Here is a 22,154-nt window from a genome sequence, read left to right as displayed (position 1 = left end):
AGCGAGTTCTGGCTCCTCGGCGCCTCTCGACGGCCAGAGCGCCGCTTCCGGCCGCGGCGGGGCGGGAGCTTCCGGCGGGGCGGGGGTTGCGGTAGCAGCGCGGCGGGGGCCGGGCGGGGGGAGGCGGTGGAGGCCGCGGCCGCCCCTCAGCCCCGCGGCGTCCCGGAGCGGCCCGGGCCCGGGCGGCAGGCGGTACGTGGGGGTCGGGGGGGCTGTGGGGCGAGGGGGGGCCAGAGCGGGAGCCGGCTGGGGAGCGGCCCGGGGAAGGAGCCGGGCCCGGCGCGGGGGGAGGCCCTTGGGGCTGGAGGCGGCCTTAGGGGCACTAGGGGGCGGGGGGGACATGCGGCCCCGGGAGCCATGCGGCGGGGCGGCTGCCGTGGGGAGCACCGAGGGGGGTCGGGCGTCTCGGTGAGGGGCCGTGAGGGTCCCTGTGGCCCCCGGGGCCGGGCTGGTGGGAGCCCGGTGCTCCGGGGCTTGTGTAGGGTGGAGGTCGGTTCCGGCGGGGGGAGGGCTGCTGGGGGTGGGCACCGCTTTGGGAGTGAGCGTGAAACCCCCCAGGCCGTGGGGGGAAGTGGGGAGGGGGGAAGAGCCCCGAGGGGGGGGGCACGGCCCTGGCGCTGCGGGGTCTTTGTGTGCTGTGGGAGCCCGTCCCTGACACCCTCGGCTGCGTCCTGAGGAGAATCTCTTGGCTTTGGCCTCCGGCAGCATGTCGTGTCCCCCTCCCTCCTCCCATCCTGTCGTCGTCGTGTGTCCCCCCCCATCCTGTTCCCCCAATGCGCGTGTCCCCGGTTGCCAGGACCCGAGTGGGCTCGGACACACTTGTGGGGCTTGGCCAAAGGTGGCCACAAAGGTGGAGTGAAACCCCAAAACCCGCTGTGGCCTGCGAAGGTGCTGGTCCCGCCTGAGCACCCAGCGCCGTGAAGACACCCGGGCTTCGCCGGCTGTTCCTCGCCTAGTAGCTTTTGAAGGGAAGACTTTAATTGTGCTGAAAGTTGCTCCGATGACAAATTTCTTGCAGCCTCTGGGTGCTGCTTGGCGTGGCGAGGTTGGGGATGGGGGTGCTGCCGGGGTGAGGGGTGGGGAATCCCTGCGCAGCCCTGGAAGGGGAGCGCCTGTCGCTTCTGACACAGGAATGTGGGGAACGCAGGCAGCTTCCTCTTCTCGGAGGCCTGACCTGCAGAGCACATCACAAGCCTGTCTGCCTGTTTGAGGAGGGTAGGAAGTAGAGGGAAGTCGGTAATTAAATGGGATAAGGCTTATTTGCGACGAGGTTTTGCAGAGCAGGCTATGTCCTGCTGCTTGTCTCGACTGTCAGCACCTGACCTCAGTGGCATCTTGTCTTACAGAAGGGCCTCAGCCTTTTTTCGTACAGTTTTAGGTGATAATGAAAAAATGTACAAAAATACAACAGCATCAGGTAAACTTTTTTGTTACAATAACGACAAAGCGGCTTTTTGGGGGCTTGGCGTCCTCATGCCTTGTTCTGTTGCAGTGGTAACATCCAGGGGTGTTTCTGAGCTGCTTTTATCCTTGTTGCCGAGACCAGCAGATGAAACCAAAACGTCTTTTCAGATCCAGCTTCCCTGCTGTCAATTTTTGCAATGCTAGAGCGAGCAGAGGAGTTGCAAGAAAAACTTGGATTTGTGTCAGAAGATCTTAAGGTGGCATTTGGGGAAACTATTTTAGCAGGATTGCGTAACTTAAAAGCTGAGATTTTACCTACTGGGCAAATATTTCTTTCCTTGCGCACGAGGCACTCCAGCATTGCAGCAATCCTGCTGGGAGCTCCTCTTGTCCGAGCTTTTCCCCCAGCTGAGGGAGGTGGGGGTGTGAGGCAAGCGGAGTTCTGGCCGAGGGCCGGAATTCCCGAAGCAAAGTGCCACGGGGAGGCAAGTGATGTTTAAATCGCTGGCTTGGTCGTGTTCAGCCTGACGAGGAGGCTGGGAAGTGTGAAGGGCTCTCCAAGACTGGAGGGGCTCCGGAGGACCCTTATTCTTTCTGTTTAAATTAAAAAAATTACTCTGCCTCACCTTTATTTATTATTTTTTTTTCACATGGTTGGAAGACAAAGAAAGGAGCAGTATGAGGTGCGGTGGTGGTTCTCTGGTCTCGTGACCAACTGCGGACCCTTGTCCGCAGGGGAACGTGTGTCTGCGTCGGAGGCTTGTGTTGCAGGGGGTTCTGCACAGTTTATTCTGCTTTTTAGGAGAGTTGCAAAGGCTCCTCGGGAAATGCAGGTTTCCCTTCTGTGTGGCGGAAGGCCTGGGTTCATGTGTGGAGGAAGAGAAGGTGTCTTCATCTGGGTCTGGAGAGGGGGTGAAGGGCAGGGCACGGCCTCCCACCTCCGTTTTTACCATGCTCATCTTTCCTTCCTTTTTTTTTTTTTTTTTTTTTTTTTCCCCCCCCTCATGACCAGATCTGTCCTGTCTGACCTTATGACTCCTGCGTGGCAGTGGCTCTTGGCCCTTGAAGAACGACATTTTAAACTGTAGAAGAGGAAGGGGAAAAGATGGGCCATTGGGAGCGTCTCCCTGAAAAGAGTAAACCCAGCCCAGCCCTGCCTCTTTGCTACTTAGGGAGGAATTCTGCCACAGAAGGTAAATCAAGCACCTCTCAAATTTTTATCCATCTGTGCACAGGGGATGCATTTAAATCCTTCCTCCACGCACGTGGAGCCTCCGACACGTGAATGGTTAGAGTTACAACAGCAGTTTTCTGGGGTGTTGCTTTATATACACTCGCAGGGCTTTCGGTTGGCTGCTGCCAATAACTTTGAAGTCGTTTATCTGAAATCTTTGGTTTTGCTCTGTTAACAAGGAAGGGCTCTGTCTTGACGGCCCCGCTGTTGCAGCTGACAGCGCAACGTGTACGGCTGTTCTCCCAGCTGGTCACTGCCTGATCTCTCCCCCAGCAGATTTGCCTAGATCACCGTTTAGAGATTGCAGCCTGTGGAGGTTCATAGTGCAGGACGCAGCTCTTGCTCTAAAGCCGTTAAAGGATCTTTGTTGTACATGAATGTCTACAGGGAAATAGCAAGATCTTCCTTAAATTTCAGAGGTTTGACATAAGTCCTGCCAAACTGGCTTAGAAACTGCCCCTGCCTGATTTCTCTATCTCTTTATTTCACTCGGTGCTCTGGAAGAAGGGCAGAGACTGGAATTCCCAGAGCACTCTTGAAAGAGCGAGGTTCCCCGTGACTTGCAGGGAAAGTGCTTTGTTAACGAAACCCACTGATGAGCCTGGAGTTCAGGAAAGGCATCCCAAAAGGCAGCAGAGACAGCTGGAGGCGATGCAAAGTGAGCTTCAAACGGAGCTAAAGGTACAAGCACGCCCGAGTTTCGCTGCTCAGCGGTCTCTGCCTGTGTTTTCTCGCGGATCAGTCGCCTTGGTGACTGGCCAGCTGCTTGTGTGGGCTCCTCGCCGCAGAAAACAGGAAACACTCCTGACTGAATAGGATCCGTGCTGTTCTGCTGCGAGGATGGGATTATTCACTGAGTCTAAAGAGATCCCTCGCATCCAAATGCTTTAGACCGAAGGCAAAAAGCTCTTTGGTCTTCTTGCCTTATGATTTCCACGTGGCAGCCAGCCTGGGCTTGCTCGGTACGGCGGTAGCGCAATCCAAGGTGGGTCTGACCGGGAGCGTGGATGCTTGGCCGACCCACGTGGGCCAGGCTGCTGAGCTGTGTCAGCGAGGGGCTGCGGGGAGCTGGGACCTCTTCGGGTGCTGCTGGTGGGGGCAGAGGCTCCTGGGTGTCCTCCTGCCTGCCAGGTCTGCCTTCCTGCGGCAGGGACCAGGGCACCACGGTGGCCCCTGCTTAAATCAGCTGCCCAGCGTGATTTCCTTTCGCTTCCACTGCTGGGGGCGCGGGTAGAGTTGGGAGGGGACAGGCTACGGACGGAGCGGCGATGCAGGATGCTTTATCCGAGTGTGCGTATTCAGGTGTTTTGCTGGCTGCGACTCGCATCTGCTGTTTCTGGGAGGGGGGGGGGGGGGAACCACCAACCATAAAATAGTTTAATTTCGGATTTAGGCTTTTCATTTTCTTGGTGCCTTGACACCTTAAGAAACAAGACCGGAAAATAAAATGCTTGGCAGAGCCAGGTAAAGCTGCGCCGTGTGATTCCAGTACGGCCCCAGCTGTTCACAAGCGGGTTGTTCCACTTATCTAAAAAGGGAAGCCCACCTTGCAGACCCTCGTCGTCCTTCTCTGCCTTATCTGTAGCCATGAACACTCCAGAAAAACCACGTCTCGTGGGCCTGGCGTGTGGACGAGGCCCCATCCCGGTCAGAGCCTGCCGGTGTCCCTGCAGCTCCCCAGCCCGGGTTCCTGCCTCTGGGCTGTCGGTGGCTTCCTCCAGTTTTGCTGCATCTGCCTGTAGACACACTGTGGGCTGCGGCAGCGTGCTGCACCGCATTCCTCCGTGATTTCTGGGGTTTGTGGGATGTGTCAGAGCTCAGGCAACAGATGGGGAGGGCAGCCAGTGCCTCAGCAGCTGGCGGCTTGAGTAGTTTTTAATGGGAACTGGGACCCCGAGTCACAGGAGCTTGGTTCCTGCCCAGGTCCCTGGTAGGCAGGAGCTGTTGCAGCCGGAGTGCGAGCAAAATAAAAGAGACTTTGCAGCGTCCAAATGCAGCAAGTGGGGGATATTAGAAAAATATTCTAAGCTCGTAGCACAACAAAACCAGGAATGTGTGGCTCTGCCTGGATCTGGAACGTTTCCCTTCTGGTAAACTTGGGGTGCGGTTACCTGAGGCTCGGCAGGCTGCGGTTCTGTGCGTACCCCGCTCCCGCGTGTGACAGTGGCAGCCCTCGTGCTGGAGGGGGAGGTCGTGGGGAGGGTCTTGCCCCGGTGCTGCAGCTGGGGGACAGCAGCCTCCACAAGGCAGGTGGGTGCTCAGCCGGGGCAGGAGACAAAAGCATGGGTGTAGCCGTGCAAAGGAGTGCGTCCCCCCTCCTGTCCAAGTATTTTTGGAGAAATACAATGCTGTTTTGTGGAAATCGGCCACAAGGTTTCATTCCCCAACACGGAAGTGGTGCTGACCTTTGAGTCTTCTCCCAGTTATCCCAGCATTGTTGCATATCTGGGGGGTTTGGTGTGTTATTTCCACCCCTTTGGCAGTCTTGACTGTGGCATCAAAGCCCCTTCACGGCGCTGGAGCTGGAATTCCTGACCTTTGGAAGGCCGTGATCAGAAGAAAGTACAGAAGGGAGGTGACAGGAATTGGGTGGGCAGCTCAGTAGCTCCAGGTCAGGCCACCCTGTCAGAACGTCTTAATAAAGAGCAGACCTCGATGTTCCCAAAACAATGTGTGATTTTTATTTTTATTTTTTTAATTTTCCCCCCCCAGAAGCTGTTGCCATGGCTTAGCAACCTGCGGCAACAAACTTGGTTCCCCAAGCTGCTCTGTTGCGCTGCAGAGGCTCGCAGTCCGCTGCCGTTCTGGATCCTCCTCCTCGTAGGGCTGTGGGACTTGCCACAGCACCAAGGACGTGGCAACCGGGGAGATCTTGTCACGATCCTTGCGGGCTGAAGGTAAGGGTGCAGGAGCAGGGGTTTCATCTGCTCTGTGGATGTTGCTCCCACTCATCCTGCAGTTCTGGAAGAGAGCTGCTCTTGCAGTTTTCCAGCTGTGGAATTGGGGATGGGATGGATAAAAGCTGCCTTGTGCCAAGCGAGTGGGCTCTGCTGCAGGCAGGAGGGCTGGGGCACCGCAGAGCTTTGCCTGGGCTGCTTGGCTGTTTTTTCAGATGAGCCTTGCCCGGTCCAAGGAGATAATGCCCTTGCCCCGCGGCTGCGCTCGGGGTTGTCCACCTCCCTGTTAGATCATCCTTTGCTTCTGTAGGCGCAGAGGTGACACTGGCAGCACAGCATGATGTCACCTTGGTGTGCCGAGAGCCGCTCCGCTTTCAGCAGCCGCCTCAAGGAACTTCCCAAAGATTAGGGGGGTTTTTTTTGGTTTTTTTTTTTTTTTGCGCTTTCCTTTCTTGTGGTGGCTGATTTCCAGTTCTGCCCCCAGCCTCTTCCACTTAAATCCTTTCAATGCATTAAAAATATGGAAACGGGATGAGGTTGTTGGGTCACAGTGGGGAGAGACCACAGACCGGCTGGGCCTTTTTGGTACTGGTGGCGTCGTTTCACATCGTGGGATATTCAGGTGCTGCCAGCGTTGGGCACGATGCCTTGGGTGTTCCAGGGACTATCAGTCGGGCTTTAGTGATCCAGAAGAGATTCCCAGCATAAGGAATGGCTTTGCTGGGTGGCAGAGCCCTCTAACCCGATTCTGCAGGGGTTAAGCAATAGGCGCTCCTCAACAGGTTGTTTGTCCTTCTGCCAGCTACCGAAACGAGATCTTTAACATGGGTAGGGCCTCAAGATTGATGTGTTTTCCTCCTATTATACAGCCGAGAATGATTGTTTAACCTCGCTTTCCTTGTGATCTTGTTTGCCTGCATGTACTTGGGCAAAAGCTTCCTTGACTTGTGAAAGGCTTTTTGGAAAAAGGAATTTTTTTTTTTTTTAATTTTTCCCATTGGGAAGTTTTGTTCCCTGGCTAATTTCAAACAGAAGATCAACACTGGAGGAGAAATCTTTATGGGAAGAGCTGTTGAGATTTTTACTCTCAATGCTTTTGGCTTTTAATTAGCAAATAATGAGTAATATTTTTCTGTGTTTTGCCTGTGACCTCTTGAGTCAAAATAGCCTGTACTAAAACTTTGGGGATTACAGTCAGCCATTCCTGAAGTCTCTGCTAGGTGGTTAAAACACTTGGAAGAAACACCTCCACCCAAGGAAAGTTTTTAGGCCTGGGGGAATATCGATTATTTCAGGTGTGGGAGGGACTGCAGCGAGTGTGCCGCATCTGTCGGGTTTTCTTCCTGCTGAAGGAAACCCGGTTTGGAGAAGGAATGAATTAACTCCTGTCACCATTGTTCCAAAACAAGTACATGAGCTCACCAATTATGTTGAAGCGGGTGGTAACCCTTTAAAGGATTAGTCAGCAAGAATCAGGAGAGTAGTTAGCGTTGGTTAAATCAATCAGACCCAGCTCCTTGCTGTCGTTCGGTCCGAGGCTGGAGAGCGGCGGTGCCGGTCTGCGTGCAGACCTGAGCGTGTCGTGCTGCCGTATCGCGGAGCGCAGGGGCTTGCTGGGCTCTTCCCCGGAGCTGGAGTTGCTGTTAGGATTGCTTTGCTGGCTTTTCCTGCGAGTGGAGCGTAAATTACTTTAAATTGCTGTCTGCTTCCCCGGGTATGTGCAACAGCAATTAGAGGCCCTGTGCGTTAACGCTGGAGAGGAGCGAACGAGTCACGTTTCAGCTGAGGCTGGCGGAGTGATCAATTTTCTTTTTTGGTGGGGAGGGAGTGCTGCTGCTTCATGGTGTCATTAGCGGGGTGGTTAATTATGCATATGCCGAGCAGGTGGTGGTTACTGGTGGTGTGCATGCAGGCAGAACTGGTTTGTTGTATCTCCGGCTCTTCACCGGTTACTCTCGGTGGAGAAACTGAAGTCGGGCAGGTGAAGCAACCGGCCTGGCTTGCAGACCAGCGCTCTCCTCTGCGCCAGCGGTTTTTTAAGATTGTGGCCTGTAGATGTCTCAAATGCATGCAGGAATTCCTGGGAAAACCAGTAAACCATGTGGGCTCATGCTACACATGCAGGCAAGCCAGGTGCGAGCGCAGTGGGAAGAAGCAAAGGAACAGGCAGAGCGATGCCACGAATCTGACCCTGCGGCTGCTGCGTCACCCCTCCGGACCTCGCCGGTAGCGCTGAGCGTGGGGACGGTGGGGCTGGGGGTCACCCACGTGGGGTGGACTCTGGACCTCACTTGATTTTGCTCCTGGCTTTTGCAATCGGATCCACTCTGTCGAGCAGCGCGTAACGCGGGTGAGCACGGGCTGTGATTTCGTACCAGCAAAGTCAGGGTCATGATCAGAAAGGCCAGGAAGGTCTGGCGCGCATCAAGGCTGTAAACGCGGTCGCTCGGAAGGGTCTGGCCAGGTCTGTGGGGCTCGATCGAGCTGGCGAAGCCCCGTGGGGTGAGGGGAGCGTGGTGTGGAAGGTGGGTGGCTCCCCGCCTGTGTCTCCTGAAGCTCAGCGCTTGTTCTCCTCGCTGCCCGCGTGCTCCCGTAACGCACAGCCGTGGTGCTCCCATCCGTGCCCCTTGCCGGGTGTGCAGCCCCGGACGGAGGGGCCGTGGGGGATGTGGCACTGCTGGTGTTGCCAGAGAAGCTATGGGGTGGATGTTGTGCCAACTCTCCCTCGCCGTTAAATCCTAACGGGGCCCGTGTCTGAGCAGGGAGCTGGTAGTGCCAGATTAGGGCAAAGTTTGGATTTGTGCTCGGCCTCTGTGCCAGCGAGTGCCCGCTTCGGTTCCCTGCCAGCGCCGGCAGCGCAGGGGAGCTGCTCCGGCCAGGAATGCACAACAGGCACTGGGCTTGTTTCTGTCCTGTGTTTAGAAACTGGGTCGCTGGACATCTAGGTCAGGCAGAGGGGCTTCTAGCCAGCTTTAGATTATGCTGCGTGTTTGGATTCAATATTGTTCTTGTTAATCTTCCTGCTCTTCCTTTCTGGGGTGACGCTGGGGCTGTTCACGCTGGCTGATGGGTCCCCAGTGCCCCACAGCTGCTGGGTGGCTCTAGCCCTGGAGCAGGGTGGCCTGTGCTGGGTGCTCACCTCGAGGACGTGGCTTGCAGCAGCCCAGCAAGTTTGCCGCATGTGCTCTAAAGTGCCCAGACGTCAGATGCCAGGGGCTGTAGCGAGCCGTGCTGGCAGGAGGGCAGGCAAGTAACCACCCAGGCTTGGCCAGCGGCCGCCGGCCAGCTGGGCTGCACAAACTGGGTCACTCGCAGGAGAGCGACAGACCGTGGCATCTCTGCGCGCTGTGGCTGGGCTGGTGAATCCTCTCCGTCCTACGGGAACAGGCTGCTGTCACCAGAGCCAGCCCTGGCTGCTGACCTGAGGGGTTTCCTGTGAAACTTGCACCGTGTCAGGTCAGTCGGGAGCTGCTTTAAAGCCGCGAGGTGCGGACGTGGGCCCAGCTTCAACACCGGTGACTCTTCCACCTTCCGTCTGCTCGTTGGACCGGTGATCCGGCTGAGCAGAGCCCTTTCGCCTGCGTCCTGGCGCCAGCCTGATCCCAGCGGAGCAGCCTCCTCACCTGGCTGGGGTGCTGGAGCCCAGCAGGTGCCTTCTGCGAAGCGCTTGAGCCAAACGCCAGCCCCCCAGCAGAGGGGGGGGCTCCCTCCTGGGTGCCCACAGGGTGACAGGCTGTCTCGGGTCTTCTGCCGTCCCACCGGCGGTGTGGGACAAGCCTCTTTTCTTGGTGTGATCTGAACTCCTGGCAGTGGAGACCAGCTTACCTGGATGCAGGTCCTGAGCGCTGGTAGCCGGTCACTGCAAAATTCTGACTTTTTTTTTTTTTTTTTTTTTTCCAGTTTTTGGGTGACTTTCCCACCCCCCCACCCTGCTGGAAACTTTCCAATGTCAGCGAGGCTGCTTCAGAAACCGTGCAGCACCCCGGAGATGTTCCGTATTTACTCACAGCAGGGAAACAGAGACAACAAAGCGTGGTGCCCCAGAACACACACAGTGCAAACCAGTGAGAAGATCGCTGGTGTCCTGGCTCCCATGCTGGGCTTTAACTGCTACAGAACAGCCCCTCTTGCATCCATATGTTGTTTTCTCTCCCTTCCCTCCCCTCCCCCTCGTTTTCTGGTTTTAATTCTATTTCTTTTGGCTCACAAAGCTGATGAAATTAGGAAAGATTATTAAAACCACCATTGCTCACAGAACAGGTTTCTTCCGAGCTATCCCAGCTGCAAAGCGGCTCAGTATCTGTTGGCAACACTTATATTGGAATTAATGAGAAAATGGTGTCTTTTTTTTTTTTTTTTTTTTTTCCTGAGAACCAAGCAAAGCCTGGTGCCGGAGACTTCCAGCACAGGCTAATTAAGTTTGATTTGTTTTGTTTGTTTGTTTTTAATTTTTTTAAGGGATTCTGTCTGGTCTTCTGTATTTTCACAGAAGGGATGGGCTTCCCTAGTGAACTGGCACCAGATACTGGCGCAGGAGAGGGGCTGGCTGCGTGGATCTGCTGCTAGAAGGAGCGCAGGCAGCAGAGCTGGCAGATGCTGCCAGGGGCTGGTGTCCCCAGGGAGGAGCTGGACACCTTGTGTTTGAAGACGAGACCCTGGGGTGGTTGCTGCTCATCATCCAGTCCTTGGCTCTACTGACCATTGTGCTCTGATTTTTTTCCAGGCGTATTTTTTGCCATGTGTTTAGTAGGTAGGTGCTGGCTCCGCTCCGACGATCGCATTGTTCTCGCTGGTTTTTTTTTTGTTGTTGTTGTTGTTGTTGTTGTTTGCCTTGGACCAGGTTGCTTTATCTGGGTGAGCTCTAGCTGCGAGTACAGAGTCGTCCCCGCTGCCCGTTCGCTTGGTGCAGCGGTGTGGGTTGAGGTGGGTCGGTGTCTCTTTCAAACCTTCGCCTCCTCAGGCTCTGGGGGCCTGGGGGGGGGAGGTTTGTAGCCAGCACATCGTTCGTGTGGGTGAAACTCATTTCCCTTCCGTGCTGGTGTCTGCCTCTGCGCTGATCCTTGCTCGCATTGCTGACACTCGTACTCATCAGCTCCTGGGAGCTGAGTCAGTGTCTCCCGACAGCCTGGCACGTGAAGCAGGTGGAGGTGTCTGCTCCTGCCCTGGGACCCACAGCCAGCTCTGCACTGGTGAGAACTGGTGAGATCTCATGGAAGATGCTGCTTTCCCAGCAAATCTCTCTAGGGCCAGGCCCTTTCCAGGTTGCTCTGGATCCTTGCCCAGGTGTGCTTGTAGCCCGAAACAGCTGTTGACCGAGGAGAGCTGGCTGCGTGGGTGAGGAGGAGCGTGGAAGTACAACCCTGCGAGCTCCAGATGAATCAGCCTCCCTGTGCCGGTGGAGTGGGGAGCTCCTCTGGAGCCAGTAGATGCTGGCTTGCTCCACAGACTGTGCCTGGAGCAGTCAACCAGGCAGAAAGCTTGGCTCAGCCGGAGTGTCTGGGATCCAGCAGCTCGAACATATTGTGGCAAAAAGGAGGGAACATGTGAACATGTGCTTTGGGGGCTGTGGAACAAATCCATGGGCTCCCATGCAGACATTTTAATACTTTTTTTTTGCTTCCCCCCCCCCCAAGGAGGGGGGGGAGCTTTTTGAAGCCATTAATTTCCCTTTTGTCAACAGAAAAAATTTTATCAGCCATGAATTTTCCTCTGAGGGCAGGAACAGCTAGTTATTGTGCTGGAAGACAGCACAATAACACCGTGGAAATCTTATCTGTGTGGTTGCTGCTAAGATGAAAGAGGGGCAGATGTGCTTTGGGTCAGAGGAGCCCCAGCCTTGCTCGCTGTGATCCTGCACGGCCGTTTGAAGGGCAGAGGTAAGCTCCTGCCAGGCAACTCGAGTGAAACCCCTTTTTTCCCCAAATTTGGAGCAAAACTGCAATGCGTGGTGCAGGTAGGAATGACTGTTCTGTGACCAGAGTAGGGGAAGCTGATGGCGATGGGTCTGCCTTAGCTCTCAGGTGTCGTATTTGTTTATTTAAACGGTGGGGTTGTGGGGAGGGTGGAAGAGCAGCACAAGCTGGGGGTTGAGGTGGGATGCTGGCCCCTCCGGAGCTGGGGGATCCCTGCCGTGGGGATGTGACAGGCTGCCCTCGCTAGGGAGTGAGTTGTTGCCTTCCTCTTCCCTCTCCTCTACTTCCCCAAGGGCTTATTAGGAACCTTTGTCTGAGCTGGTGGATGTTGAGGAGGCTTTGGGTAAGGGTAGGAATGTCAAAGCGCTTTTGACTTGTTAATTACTGATCCTCTCTGATACCATCCAGCCCTTGTTGCTATGTAGATCTCCTGTGTTGAGCAGTGTGCAGGCACTCGGAGTCCCCAGGCCAAGAAGATGACAATCTACAAATACAAAGATGAGGCAGGAGCCTGATGACGAGGAAAGCTGGGGGGAAAGTGGCTTATCCCAGCTTTTCTCTGTAATTTGGGCTAAACCCCAGTTCTGTGCCTGGCCTCTGATCTGTGCGAGCTTATCCCCTTTCCCTGCCCAACCCTCGGGATGGTGCTGGGGTCGGGAAGCTGCACAGGATGGGGAAGCTCGTTTGCTGAAATCGGGTATAATTGGAGGTGGCGGTTGCCGTTTCCTGCGGTAATTTCCTGTAACAGTGGGTTTGTCTGGGATCCTGCTCAGCCTTTGCTCCCCTGTACTGCGTCTTGCCTGTGTTGCAGATGGTTTGGCTCGACTTCCCACTGTATCCAAGAGCCTCCACCAGCCCTTTCAGGAAAGGTATTTTTCGAAGCCCTTTGTGCTTCAGTTCAGCACATGACGGATCCCTGCAGCCCGTGAATCATCGCCCATGCCGAGCAGCGCTGCGCAAGTAGGGCTCGCTCGTATTAGCGATGCAATACCCTCTTCGGGGCCATCCTGCAGGTTGCTGAGCCCGGGGAGAAATGTATCCAGTATCCTGCGGGGCCAGATCATTGATTCATCCCTGGATCTAGCAGGATTGGGTTGCCAGCTCCATCTCGCTGGAGCATTTGCAGATGCTTTCAGCTCTCCCGTTTCTGCTTCGCGATAGCAACAGGGTGCTGCTTGCTTCAGTGTGCTGGCAGAGCCCCGCTGATGATCTCTGGCAGAAGGGGGAAACAGCTGGGTCGAGGAAGGAGAAGAACTCGGAGGCACTGGGACTTGTGCAGGTGCTGAAATGTTTTTGGAGGAAGGTTTGATGTGGCTTCTGTTTGGCAGATGGCGAGGCTGGTTTTCAGTGCTCGTCTTTTGCCCTCCGCTTGGCTCTTTCCTGGGTGGATGCGAAGAGGTTTGCCCAGCTGTTTGCTGGAAAAGGATGGTGCTGGAATTTGGAGGCTTGGATGCAGAAGGCAAAGCAGAGGTGCTAGGGAGCGTGGTTCTGAGGCAGCAGTGCCCAGCGCCGGCCCGCTTTGCTACCCTGGTGCCTGTGCAGGAGTAGGTGCTGTGTCTCCCGAGCAGAAGGAGAGGGCAGGCAGTTCGTGGAGCTGCTCACGCATCCGGAGATGCATTGAGACACCAGGGCATGAACCTGAGCGTGGAGCGACAGCGAAGGTGGGAATGGTCCCAGCAGCAAAGCGAAGCACCTCTGTGGTGGGGGCTAGCAGGCTGTGTGGGTGCTGTGGCTCTGCTGGCAGCCTGGAGCTGTTGTGCTGGGTCTTCCACATCCACGTTTGCCCTTCCAGGTGGTTTGAACCCGATTTAAATGTGTTGGAGGTGCTGAGACTTGCAGTGTGAGTGGCTGCTGTAGGGATGGGAAGGAATTTGGGTCCCTTCCCAGTGGAGGAGAGCAGCATGTGTCCAAAGGCAATGGGAAGGTTTAAGAGCAACCGATACTAGTTTCTTGGAGATCCCTTCTCCCTGCAGCCGTTAATCTTGTTATCTGAATTGCAAACTCTGACACAGGGACTTTCCCCTCCCCAGCCTCTGTCAGAGGAGTCTGTCTGTGCCCGCTCTGCGGTAGCAGAGTATCCACACGTACGTGTGGAGCTGATTCATTATCCGACTTCCAGTGTCCAGCAAATTATTAAAAGTCAGTCCCTGCTGCCCTTTGACTTGAGGAGGGTCACAAAGGCCAACCGTGCAGCGATTGCGTTACCTGCGGCCTCCCTTGCTGTCCATCCATCGCCTTCTCCCGTGCTGCTCCCCCCGTCGGCTCTGCTGGCCACGTCTGTCTGGAGCCAAAGCTCCTTGGGCTGCGAAGAGCTGGCCGGGGCATATGTGGCATCGTGCAGGCAACTTGGCCGAGGTGCAGGAGCTTGGCACCGCTGGCCACATCTGGCTGTGTGGCCACATCTGGCTGCGGAGCAGCAGCAGGGCCAGTTCCTACCTGCCCTCCAGAGCAAGCCGATGCTCCTGGTGTTTGTGCAGCTGGAAGTGCTGCTGTGCCGCCGTCTCCTCACGGCGTGGCCGGTGGCTTTGGAGCCTCACGCAGTGTCCGCGTGCCCTCACACCCCTCCTGGCTCCTTGTTTGTGTTTGGGGTGGGGGCTCCTTTATCTGGAGTCAAGTGCGGTGTGCGTCTGTGGGGCTGTGGCGGTTTATCACCAAGTTTGGTGGTGGTGAGAAGGGAAGAGGAGGAGCTGGCTCCCCAGTGCAAGCCGCAAAGGAACCAGTAACTGCCGGTGTGTGCTGGGGCAGAGCTCAAGGTCGGCCCCTGGCAGGCAGCGTGAGAAGCTGGTGAACAGGGTTCCCTGGGAATGCCGTCCTCGGCGGGGGGGGGAGGGGGACTGCGTTCCTGGGGCTGTTCTTGGTGCTGCGCACCCTCTGTGCTGGGAGCAGGAGCCCCCCTCTAGCGAGGTCCTCATCCAGGCGCTGGCGCACATCCCCCCGCTGAGCCCACAGGACTGTGCTCGCTCTGCAGCGGTGCCCCTGCGTGGTCCTGGGCTCTCCCAACCAAACACAACTGTGCAAACCACCCCTCACACACACCCCCCCCCCCCCCCCAAAACCCAAACCCCAACAACCACCGAGCAGAAGAACTGCAGCAGGATTCTCCCACGTGCGTGGGAAGGAAGCAATGCCGGCAGCGCATCAGAACGGAGGAGCAGCTCAGCACACACAAGCGGGTGTGTTTGCTTCCCTCAGCACCCTCCTCCGTACCGCGCTCGGCTGTGAGCTCCCGCCGTGCCTGCGGCTACCGCAACTGGTCACACTGGGAGGAGAGAGCAGGAACTTGGGAACCAGGATGCTCTGAGGGCTGGGATCTGCTCTGTCCGGACACCACGGGATGCTCAGCTGCTCCTCACCGCTGTTCTTTTTTTCCCTCCGCAGGGTTCTGGCATCAGTGATGAGCGATGGGGTATGATGTAGCACGTTTTCAGGGGGATGTTGATGAAGACCTTATATGCCCCATCTGCAGCGGGGTCCTGGAGGAGCCGGTTCAGGTAGGTTTCTGTCTGAGCACTGACTGTGGCTACTGAAAGCCTCCGATTGCAGCTCCAGACTTCTAGATGTCTTGATCAGATGATGGGCGCCGCACACAGCGTGTGCATTAGGTGAGCTCAATGGATTCTTAACTTTCCTACTAATGGTTTAAGGCAACAGCACGGGTAAGGAAGCAGCAGCACCAGGGATAAAAGTCTGCGGTTGCGGGGGTTCTGGTGGAGATGAGCTCGAGTCCTGGGTTTGGAGGATGCCCTGGCGGGGGAGGAAAGAATAAGCTCGTGTAGCGACAGGTTTCCCTTACGCTCTCATTTCTTACTCCCTTCTTAACTCTGCCAAAGCTCAGTGCAGCTGCCTACCAGTGGTGGTGTCCCAAGGCAGAGATGGCAGCAGCTGTGCTAAAACTTGGCCCTTGCTTACAGCTTTGCGCTTGCTTGACTCTCTCTGCTTCCCTGCGCACGTGCTGCTTCCAGGCTACGCAGCTGATCCGTTTTACTCGCTGTTGGGAGCCTGGCTCAGCTCCTACCACCACACGTAGCTTGGAGGATGGACAGACCACAGCCCTGGTACCGGCACGCTGCTCTGCCCGGGCCTGGCACAGGCGGGTTGTTTGGATCCTCCAGCTTGCTCTGCAGCTTGTGCAGCCGCTCAGGGAATGTGGAGCTGCTGCTTCCACTCCTCCCTCCGCTCCCTGTGAAGCAGAAGGGCTGTTGGACGGGGCTCTCCCGTGAGGTTTGGTACTGCGAGCTCTTCCAGCGCAGCGTCCCTCCGGAGCACTGCGTGGTCTCCGGCCCCCCTGTACCTCTCGGTGCTGGAAGGACTATATTCGTCACTGTGTCTTGCAAAGCCCCATTACTTGGGGGGAAATTAAAAGGGGGCTTTTAGCCCCCTTGCCAGTGCTGACCGGAGTGGAGCAGAGCTGCCTTCTGCGTGGGACTTTGTCCCCCTGCCCCTTCCCCTCAAGGTCTGCATGCCACCAGAGCCATGGGCTGGGTAACTCGCCACCCTCTGCATAAATCCAGCTTCATTTGAAGTAAAAAGGATTAAAAGAAAACTGAGCTAATCTGAAATGTGTGGATAATTATTGCAGTTTCATTGCTTAATAATAAACTGCATCACAAAAGCTGTGATTTGTGCCGTGCTGGCAAGCTGCTCCGTGGGGATCCTGGCGAGGCTGGGGCTGTGTGCCACAGCCCTCCCTGTGCTGGTGGGCTGGGGGTGTTTGGAACCACAATCTATTGTAGTTAAAATTGTGTTGTTAGCATCTTCCAGCTACGCTAATCTGTTGTGTCAAACAAGCTTTGATTATTTTTTTTTTTTAAAAAAGAAAATAATCTGTCAACATATGAATGGGCCATCACGTAAATCAGAGGGGAAGTTGCAGCTTGCTTAAGCAGGTTTATTTAAATCTCCTTTTGAGAATGTGATATCACAAACTCCCTTGTTCCCAGGCTTTTCTCGAGCGCGTTTAGCAGCCTGGTGGTTGTGTGCCAGCCCTCCCGCTCCTGCCAGCGCCGCAGGAGCTCAGAGCTGGGCACAAGCCTTGGTTAGAAGGGGGCAAATTTCTGAGGATTTTTAACTTGTTCCTCCCTCCCAGTGAGGTCCCTCTGCCTGCTCAAAGCAGGGATGCCTCCAGTGCCATCTTGGAGGGCTCAGGGGCCGTATTCATCCCCAGGATTCGAATATCTCCACAGATGGAGATTCCCCAGGGCCTGTCCCTGTGTTCTGGGCATGGAGTGACTCCCTCTCCGCAGTATCCAGTGAAAGGGGTTTGATTTATCGTCTGTCACATCCCCAGTCCGCATTTGGTGATGCTGGGATATCCAGATCGCTAAATCTCAGCCAGGGTGGGCACAGGCTCGAAGGGATAAAATGCCAGGAGGGGAGCAGAGGACCCAGCTCTGTGGAGAGCCGAAGCCTGGGAGAGCAGGACTTGAGGAAAACACGAGGGAGAGGAGCGGCTGTCGCTGTGCCGCAGCCCGGCACACGCTGCCGTGTCTGACACGGGCTCGGAGACACCACGCTGTGCTGCTCGGCTCGAGCTGCGTCACCGCAGAGGCTGCACGAGCTCCCGAGATGGTCCTGTAGCTTGAAAAGGTGAATCCTGATTCGGCGTACGCCCTGCACTCATTGCTTGCCTTTGGCGGCTGGTCCAAGGCACCGAGGGAACAGTTTGTAAATCATCTTAGCTAACCCTGAACGCGTCTGACCTTCCTGGAACTTGGAGTTTCTGCTCCGTGGAAGAAAGCGCAGCGTTGTCCGAAGAGCTGGCGTCTGTCCTGCTCCCCATCCCCAATCTTGATACTCCTTCAGCTGCGCTTGAACGCAAGAGCAGAGCCCAGCTGTGTAAATAACAGTGAAGTAATGTTCTCATCTGCCCTGGAAAAATGTTTAAATTTAGAATCCTGATCTGTCTTGGCCTCTCAGGTCCTTCCAGGAGGCAGCGTTACCTGGGACAGAGCAGAGCTGCTGCTCTGGGGGGTCCGTGCCCTGTCCCAGGGAGCTGCTCTGCCTACGAGAGACCACGTGTCTGGGGGGAAAAGTACCTTGGTGGGGCGGGCACACAAATTAAAACCGGAGGAGGACGAAGGTGGGGACTGTTTTTCCAAGGGAAGGGAGGATGGTGCTGCGGCAGCGCTTCTGGCGTTGTAGGGGAAGGTGCCGTGCACGGCTGTGGTCTCTACAGCTCTGCCTTTTGGTGTCTCGTTCCCCTGCGTGGGCATCGTGCCTGCTTTTGTAACAGAGGTGCCTCTTCCCTTTGCTTTCCTCCCCCAAGGCGGCACGTAGCTGCTGCGGGAACCTCCGAAGGCTGAGAGCTTTTCTCTGGACAAGGTTGTCCTCCAGGCGTGAGCTGGCGGGTGGGAGTAACGCGTGGCTGTTCTCTGCCCCTCCGCAGGCTCCTCACTGCGAGCACGCCTTCTGCAATGCCTGCATCACCCAGTGGTTCTCCCAGCAGCAGACGTGCCCCGTGGACCGCAGCGTCGTGACGGTTGCCCACCTCCGTCCCGTCCCGCGGATCATGCGTAATATGCTCTCAAAGCTGCAGATCACTTGTGACAACGCTGTTTTCGGCTGTACGGCGGTTGTGCGACTTGACAACCTGATGTCTCACCTCAATGACTGCGAGCACAATCCCAAGCGCCCGGTGACTTGCGAGCAGGGATGCGGTGTGAGGATGGCCTGGGGGGCTCTGCCGCGGAGGGTGGGCAGAGCAGGGGCCACGGGCTTGGAGAAGGAACCCGGGGTTGGGTGCCTGGCACCTTTTGGCCCTCTGGGTGCAGAGCTCCGGGGGTGGCAGGGCTTTGAAGGCCTGCGGAACGGCTCGGGAAGGATAGTCAACCCCATTTCTTTTTAAACTTGGTTCAAAGCCCCTGGCTCTTCAGCTTGTTGCTGGGGCTTAGGTGTCAACGGGATGCTGGAAACGGGGTGCTGGAGCCTTTGTGAATCCACCCAGAGCTACTCCAGCCCCCTGGGAAAAGTTCCAGCGTGAGCTCTGCTCCCTCCTAAGTGTTGCCCAAAGCCGGGAGCGCTGGGTCTGGCCTTGGCACCTGTGCTCTTGCTGTCGACGTCCTTCCCACTCACATGCTGTAAGCATCCAGCCAGGTGGTGACTGACTGGTGGCTTGGAGACTATCAGATCTCCGCGGATGAAGTCAGAGACTGGATCAGGCCCACACGGGCTGCCTAGTGTGGGACCTGGTTCCGAGCCCCGAGCGCTTTGGAGGAGGAAAATCCCCGTTGCTTGCCAACCTGGTGGTGGTTTCTTCCCCAGACCATCTGGCTTGGCCACGAGACGTGGCAGGGATCAGGCTTTCCTACACCGCTCGGAGGTCGCGGCGCTGGGCTTCCCGGGGTCTTGGCAAGTCCTCCAGGACTGGATTTGTTGTGGAGACTGTTGATGTGGTTATGCCAAGTGCTCTGGTGTGTAACTTTCCCTAACGTGAGGCCTCCCACCTTTTTTTTTTTTTTTCTTTTTTTTTTTTTTTTGTAACGCTCCGCAGCTTGGAAATGCCCAAAGATGAGCTGCCAAACCACAACTGCATCAAGCATTTACGATCCGTGGTGCAGCAGCAGCAGACGAGAATCGCCGAGCTGGAGAAGACCTCGGCAGAGCACAAGCATCAGCTGGCCGAGCAGGTGGGTCCGTGCGCGCGAGGGGCCGGCTCGCCTGCTTGGGCCCCCCAAAAGTTTTGTGGATGAAGAAAACGGCTGCGGAGCTGCCCCAGCTGAGCACGGTTGGGGCTCTGCTGCTGCTCAGCACCTCATCCAGCCGCTGGGATGGTGGCTGAGCCAGCGGGCAGCAGGGACGTGGTGGGCTCTAGCCTTGCGACGTGCAGCCACGGTGCTGAGCCCTTTGTGCCAACGCTGCTGTGTCCTGCCTCTTGCAGAAAAGGGACATCCAGCTGCTGAAGGCCTACATGCGCGCCATCCGCAGCGTCAACCCCAACCTGCAGAACCTGGAGGAGACCATCGAGTACAATGAAATCCTGGAGTACGTGCTGGTTCTCGCGCTGCTCGGGGAGGAGCTGGGGGGCTTCCAGCTTCGTTGGGGTGGGATAGGCCGAGAGGGGGTGAAGTGCCTTCCGAGGCGGAGGCGCGGTTTGAGCAGAAAATGCTTTGCAGAAGCGCAGGGGCAGGTAGTTGCGGGGTGTTTGTGCTGGGGAGTGGCGCGTGAGCTGCTTGCACGATGGCTTGGGAGCATTTTTAGTTTTCCACCTGCATCCTGCCCGGGAGCAGGAAGCTGCCAGATTCCTTCCTCCTTCTGAGAAAGGCCGGAGGAAGCAGCTTCTCATCCCGTCCCTTCCGTGCGTAGCAGAGCTGAACACCGCAGCCGGGTCTTGTGGGGGTGAAACAGTGGAGGGAGGCGGGGAAAAGGAGGCATTCCCCATCCAGCCTGGCTCCCGAGCACGGAGCACTTCCCCGATTTTGGTGGGAGCCACCACACGGCACTGACCTCTTTGTCCCCGTGTCCATCACCAGGTGGGTCAACTCCCTGCAACCGGCCCGGGTGACGCGGTGGGGCGGGATGATCTCCACGCCGGACGCGGTGCTGCAGGCCGTCATCAAGCGCTCGCTGGTGGAGAGCGGCTGCCCCACGTCCATCATCAACGAGCTGATCGAGAACGCTCACGAGCGGAACTGGCCGCAGGGGCTGGCCACGCTGGAGACGCGCCAGATGAACCGGCGGTACTACGAGAACTATGTGGCCAAGCGCATCCCCGGCAAGCAAGCCGTGGTGGTGATGGCCTGCGAAAACCAGCACATGGGCGAGGACATGGTGCTAGAGCCGGGACTGGTGATGATATTTGCACACGGAGTGGAGGAAATTTAAGGATTTGGGAAGAGCAACGCTTCGTGCTGACGAGGGAGAGGAGGGGGAAGGTGCAGAGGTGGAGGCTGGGGGGAGCCGGTCAAAGCTGCTGTTCCCCCAGTCGCTGACGTGGTGTTTTTAGGGCGCTGCTCCCTCGAACCTCTCGCTTCCCGGCTGAAATGATTAAATGCCTCCGGTAAATACTCCTCACACACTCGGCCCAGCGGTGGGCACACACTGCAGCCCCCTCCACGTTTGCCCCTTGCAGATCAGCTTCCCCGTTCGATGTCTTTTCAAAGGAGAGAAGGAGCAAGCGCTCCACATGCACTGCCAGACTCCTGGACCCATCCTGCCTTTTGGTGCTGGTGCCTCTCCCAGAGCTACTGCTCCCGCCCGGACCCAAAGGCCCAGCTCGGCTCTTGCCATGGACCGACCCCCCGGCAGCTCTCGCCTCTCCGGTGGCCGAATCCTCCTCCCTGGGCTTCCTCTGGATTTTCTGCCTCGCTCTCTGGTGTCTCTGCCGCTGGCTCCCCCAGCCTCACCTCCGACCGTGCCCCACGGCAGCAGCGGGGTCGGCTCCCCCCATCCGGGGGGCTGGGGAAGGGGCTTGGCCAGGGGTGTCCCCAAAGGGGGCACCGTCAGCATCGCCCCCAGCGCCGTGCCCGAGCCTGGTTTCCCCCCTGGAGCCAAACCAGCCGTGGCCGAGCCCCCCGGCACCCACCGAGGGGGCATGGGGGGCCCAGGCTGGCACGGCACCCCGCCGCCCTCGGACCCCTCTCTCCTTGCATGCCCCAGCCCCTCTCCTCCCCGGGAGAGGCCGGACCCCCCCCACTCGCCCCCCAGCTTGCAGCCCCCCTGGGTGTCTCCCACTGTCCCCCAAGACACCATCCTGCTCCGTGTTTGCCAGCGTTTGGCTCCGCTTTCTCTGCTGTTACTGGTGGTCCTTTTCCAGACCCTCATGATTGTGTTCTGTATTTTTTATTGTCTTTTTTTTTTAATTATTTTATTGTCTTTTTTTTTTTTTTCTTTTTTTTCTTTTTTGGCCTTTTCTTATTTCCCACCGCCTCCTCCACCCCCCTTTTTATTTTATTTTTGAAGTACCATGGACAGGCACCTCAGAACCTGGTTACGTTTACTTGTTGGGAACTTAATTTATTTGCATTTGTTTAATTGTTTTTTTACAGTACTTTCTCCTCCGGTGCCTGTACCGCTGGGATCTGGCTGCGGCTCGGGCCGGTGCCCGGTGGGGCTGGCGGGAGGCCGGGATCGAAGTGATCAATAAACAGCGTTCTGGTTGCTTTAGGGGGGTCTCGGCGCCTTGGGGGTTTGTGCCAAGAAGGATACGGGGTCGTCTGACAAAGGGGGTCCAGTCCCCTGTGAAAAATACGGGGGGTTGGGGGGGGCTCTTCCCCATCCCAGGGAGCTTGGGGGGGTCCTCCTCCAGCCAGGGGATTTGAGAAGGTCTTCCCCATCCCGGGGGGTTTGAGGGGGGGGTCTTCACCAGCTGGGAGATTTGAGGCAAGCCTCCCGCTCCCAGGGGGTTTGAGGGGGGGTGTTTTCCTCACTTGGGGGTTTTGGGGGGATTCTCTCCATCCCAGGGGGTTGGGGGGGGTAGGTGTCTTCCCCATCTCGGGGTTTGAGGGGGCTCTTCCTCATTTGGGGGTTTTGGGGGGATTCTCTCCATCCCAGGGGGTTTGGGGGGGGGGGGGGGTGTCTTCCCCATCTCAGGGGGTTTGGAGAGGGGGGGTCTTCCCTATCAGGAGATTTGAGGGGGTCCTCCTAATCTCGGGGGGTTTGAGGGGATCGTCCCTATCCCAGGGGGTTTGAGGAGGGTCTTACCCATCTGGGAGTTTTTGAGGGGGTCCTCCTAATCCCGGGGGGGGTTGAGGGGATCCTTTCCGTCCCAGG

At 57.0% G+C, this 22,154-nt stretch overlaps 1 protein-coding gene across 1 annotated transcript; it reads left to right on the top strand.

The window, feature by feature from the left end:
* The first annotated feature begins 40 nt into the window (after positions 1–40).
* RNF41 (ring finger protein 41) lies at positions 41–21,548 on the top strand. Its single transcript, XM_056321934.1, has 8 exons — positions 41–192; positions 2,417–2,597; positions 5,351–5,535; positions 14,826–14,938; positions 17,833–18,104; positions 18,937–19,072; positions 19,324–19,427; positions 19,916–21,548. Exons 4-8 carry the CDS (start codon positions 14,849–14,851, stop codon positions 20,265–20,267), a joined length of 954 nt encoding a protein of 317 aa, XP_056177909.1. The 5' UTR covers positions 41–192; positions 2,417–2,597; positions 5,351–5,535; positions 14,826–14,848; the 3' UTR covers positions 20,268–21,548.
* Positions 21,549–22,154: the final 606 nt, after the last annotated feature.

This window comes from Falco biarmicus, chromosome 19 (genome assembly GCF_023638135.1).
Source record: "Falco biarmicus isolate bFalBia1 chromosome 19, bFalBia1.pri, whole genome shotgun sequence".
In the NCBI taxonomy this organism is placed as follows: Eukaryota; Metazoa; Chordata; class Aves; order Falconiformes; family Falconidae; genus Falco; species Falco biarmicus.
This window is presented reverse-complemented; position numbering and strand designations above follow the sequence as displayed.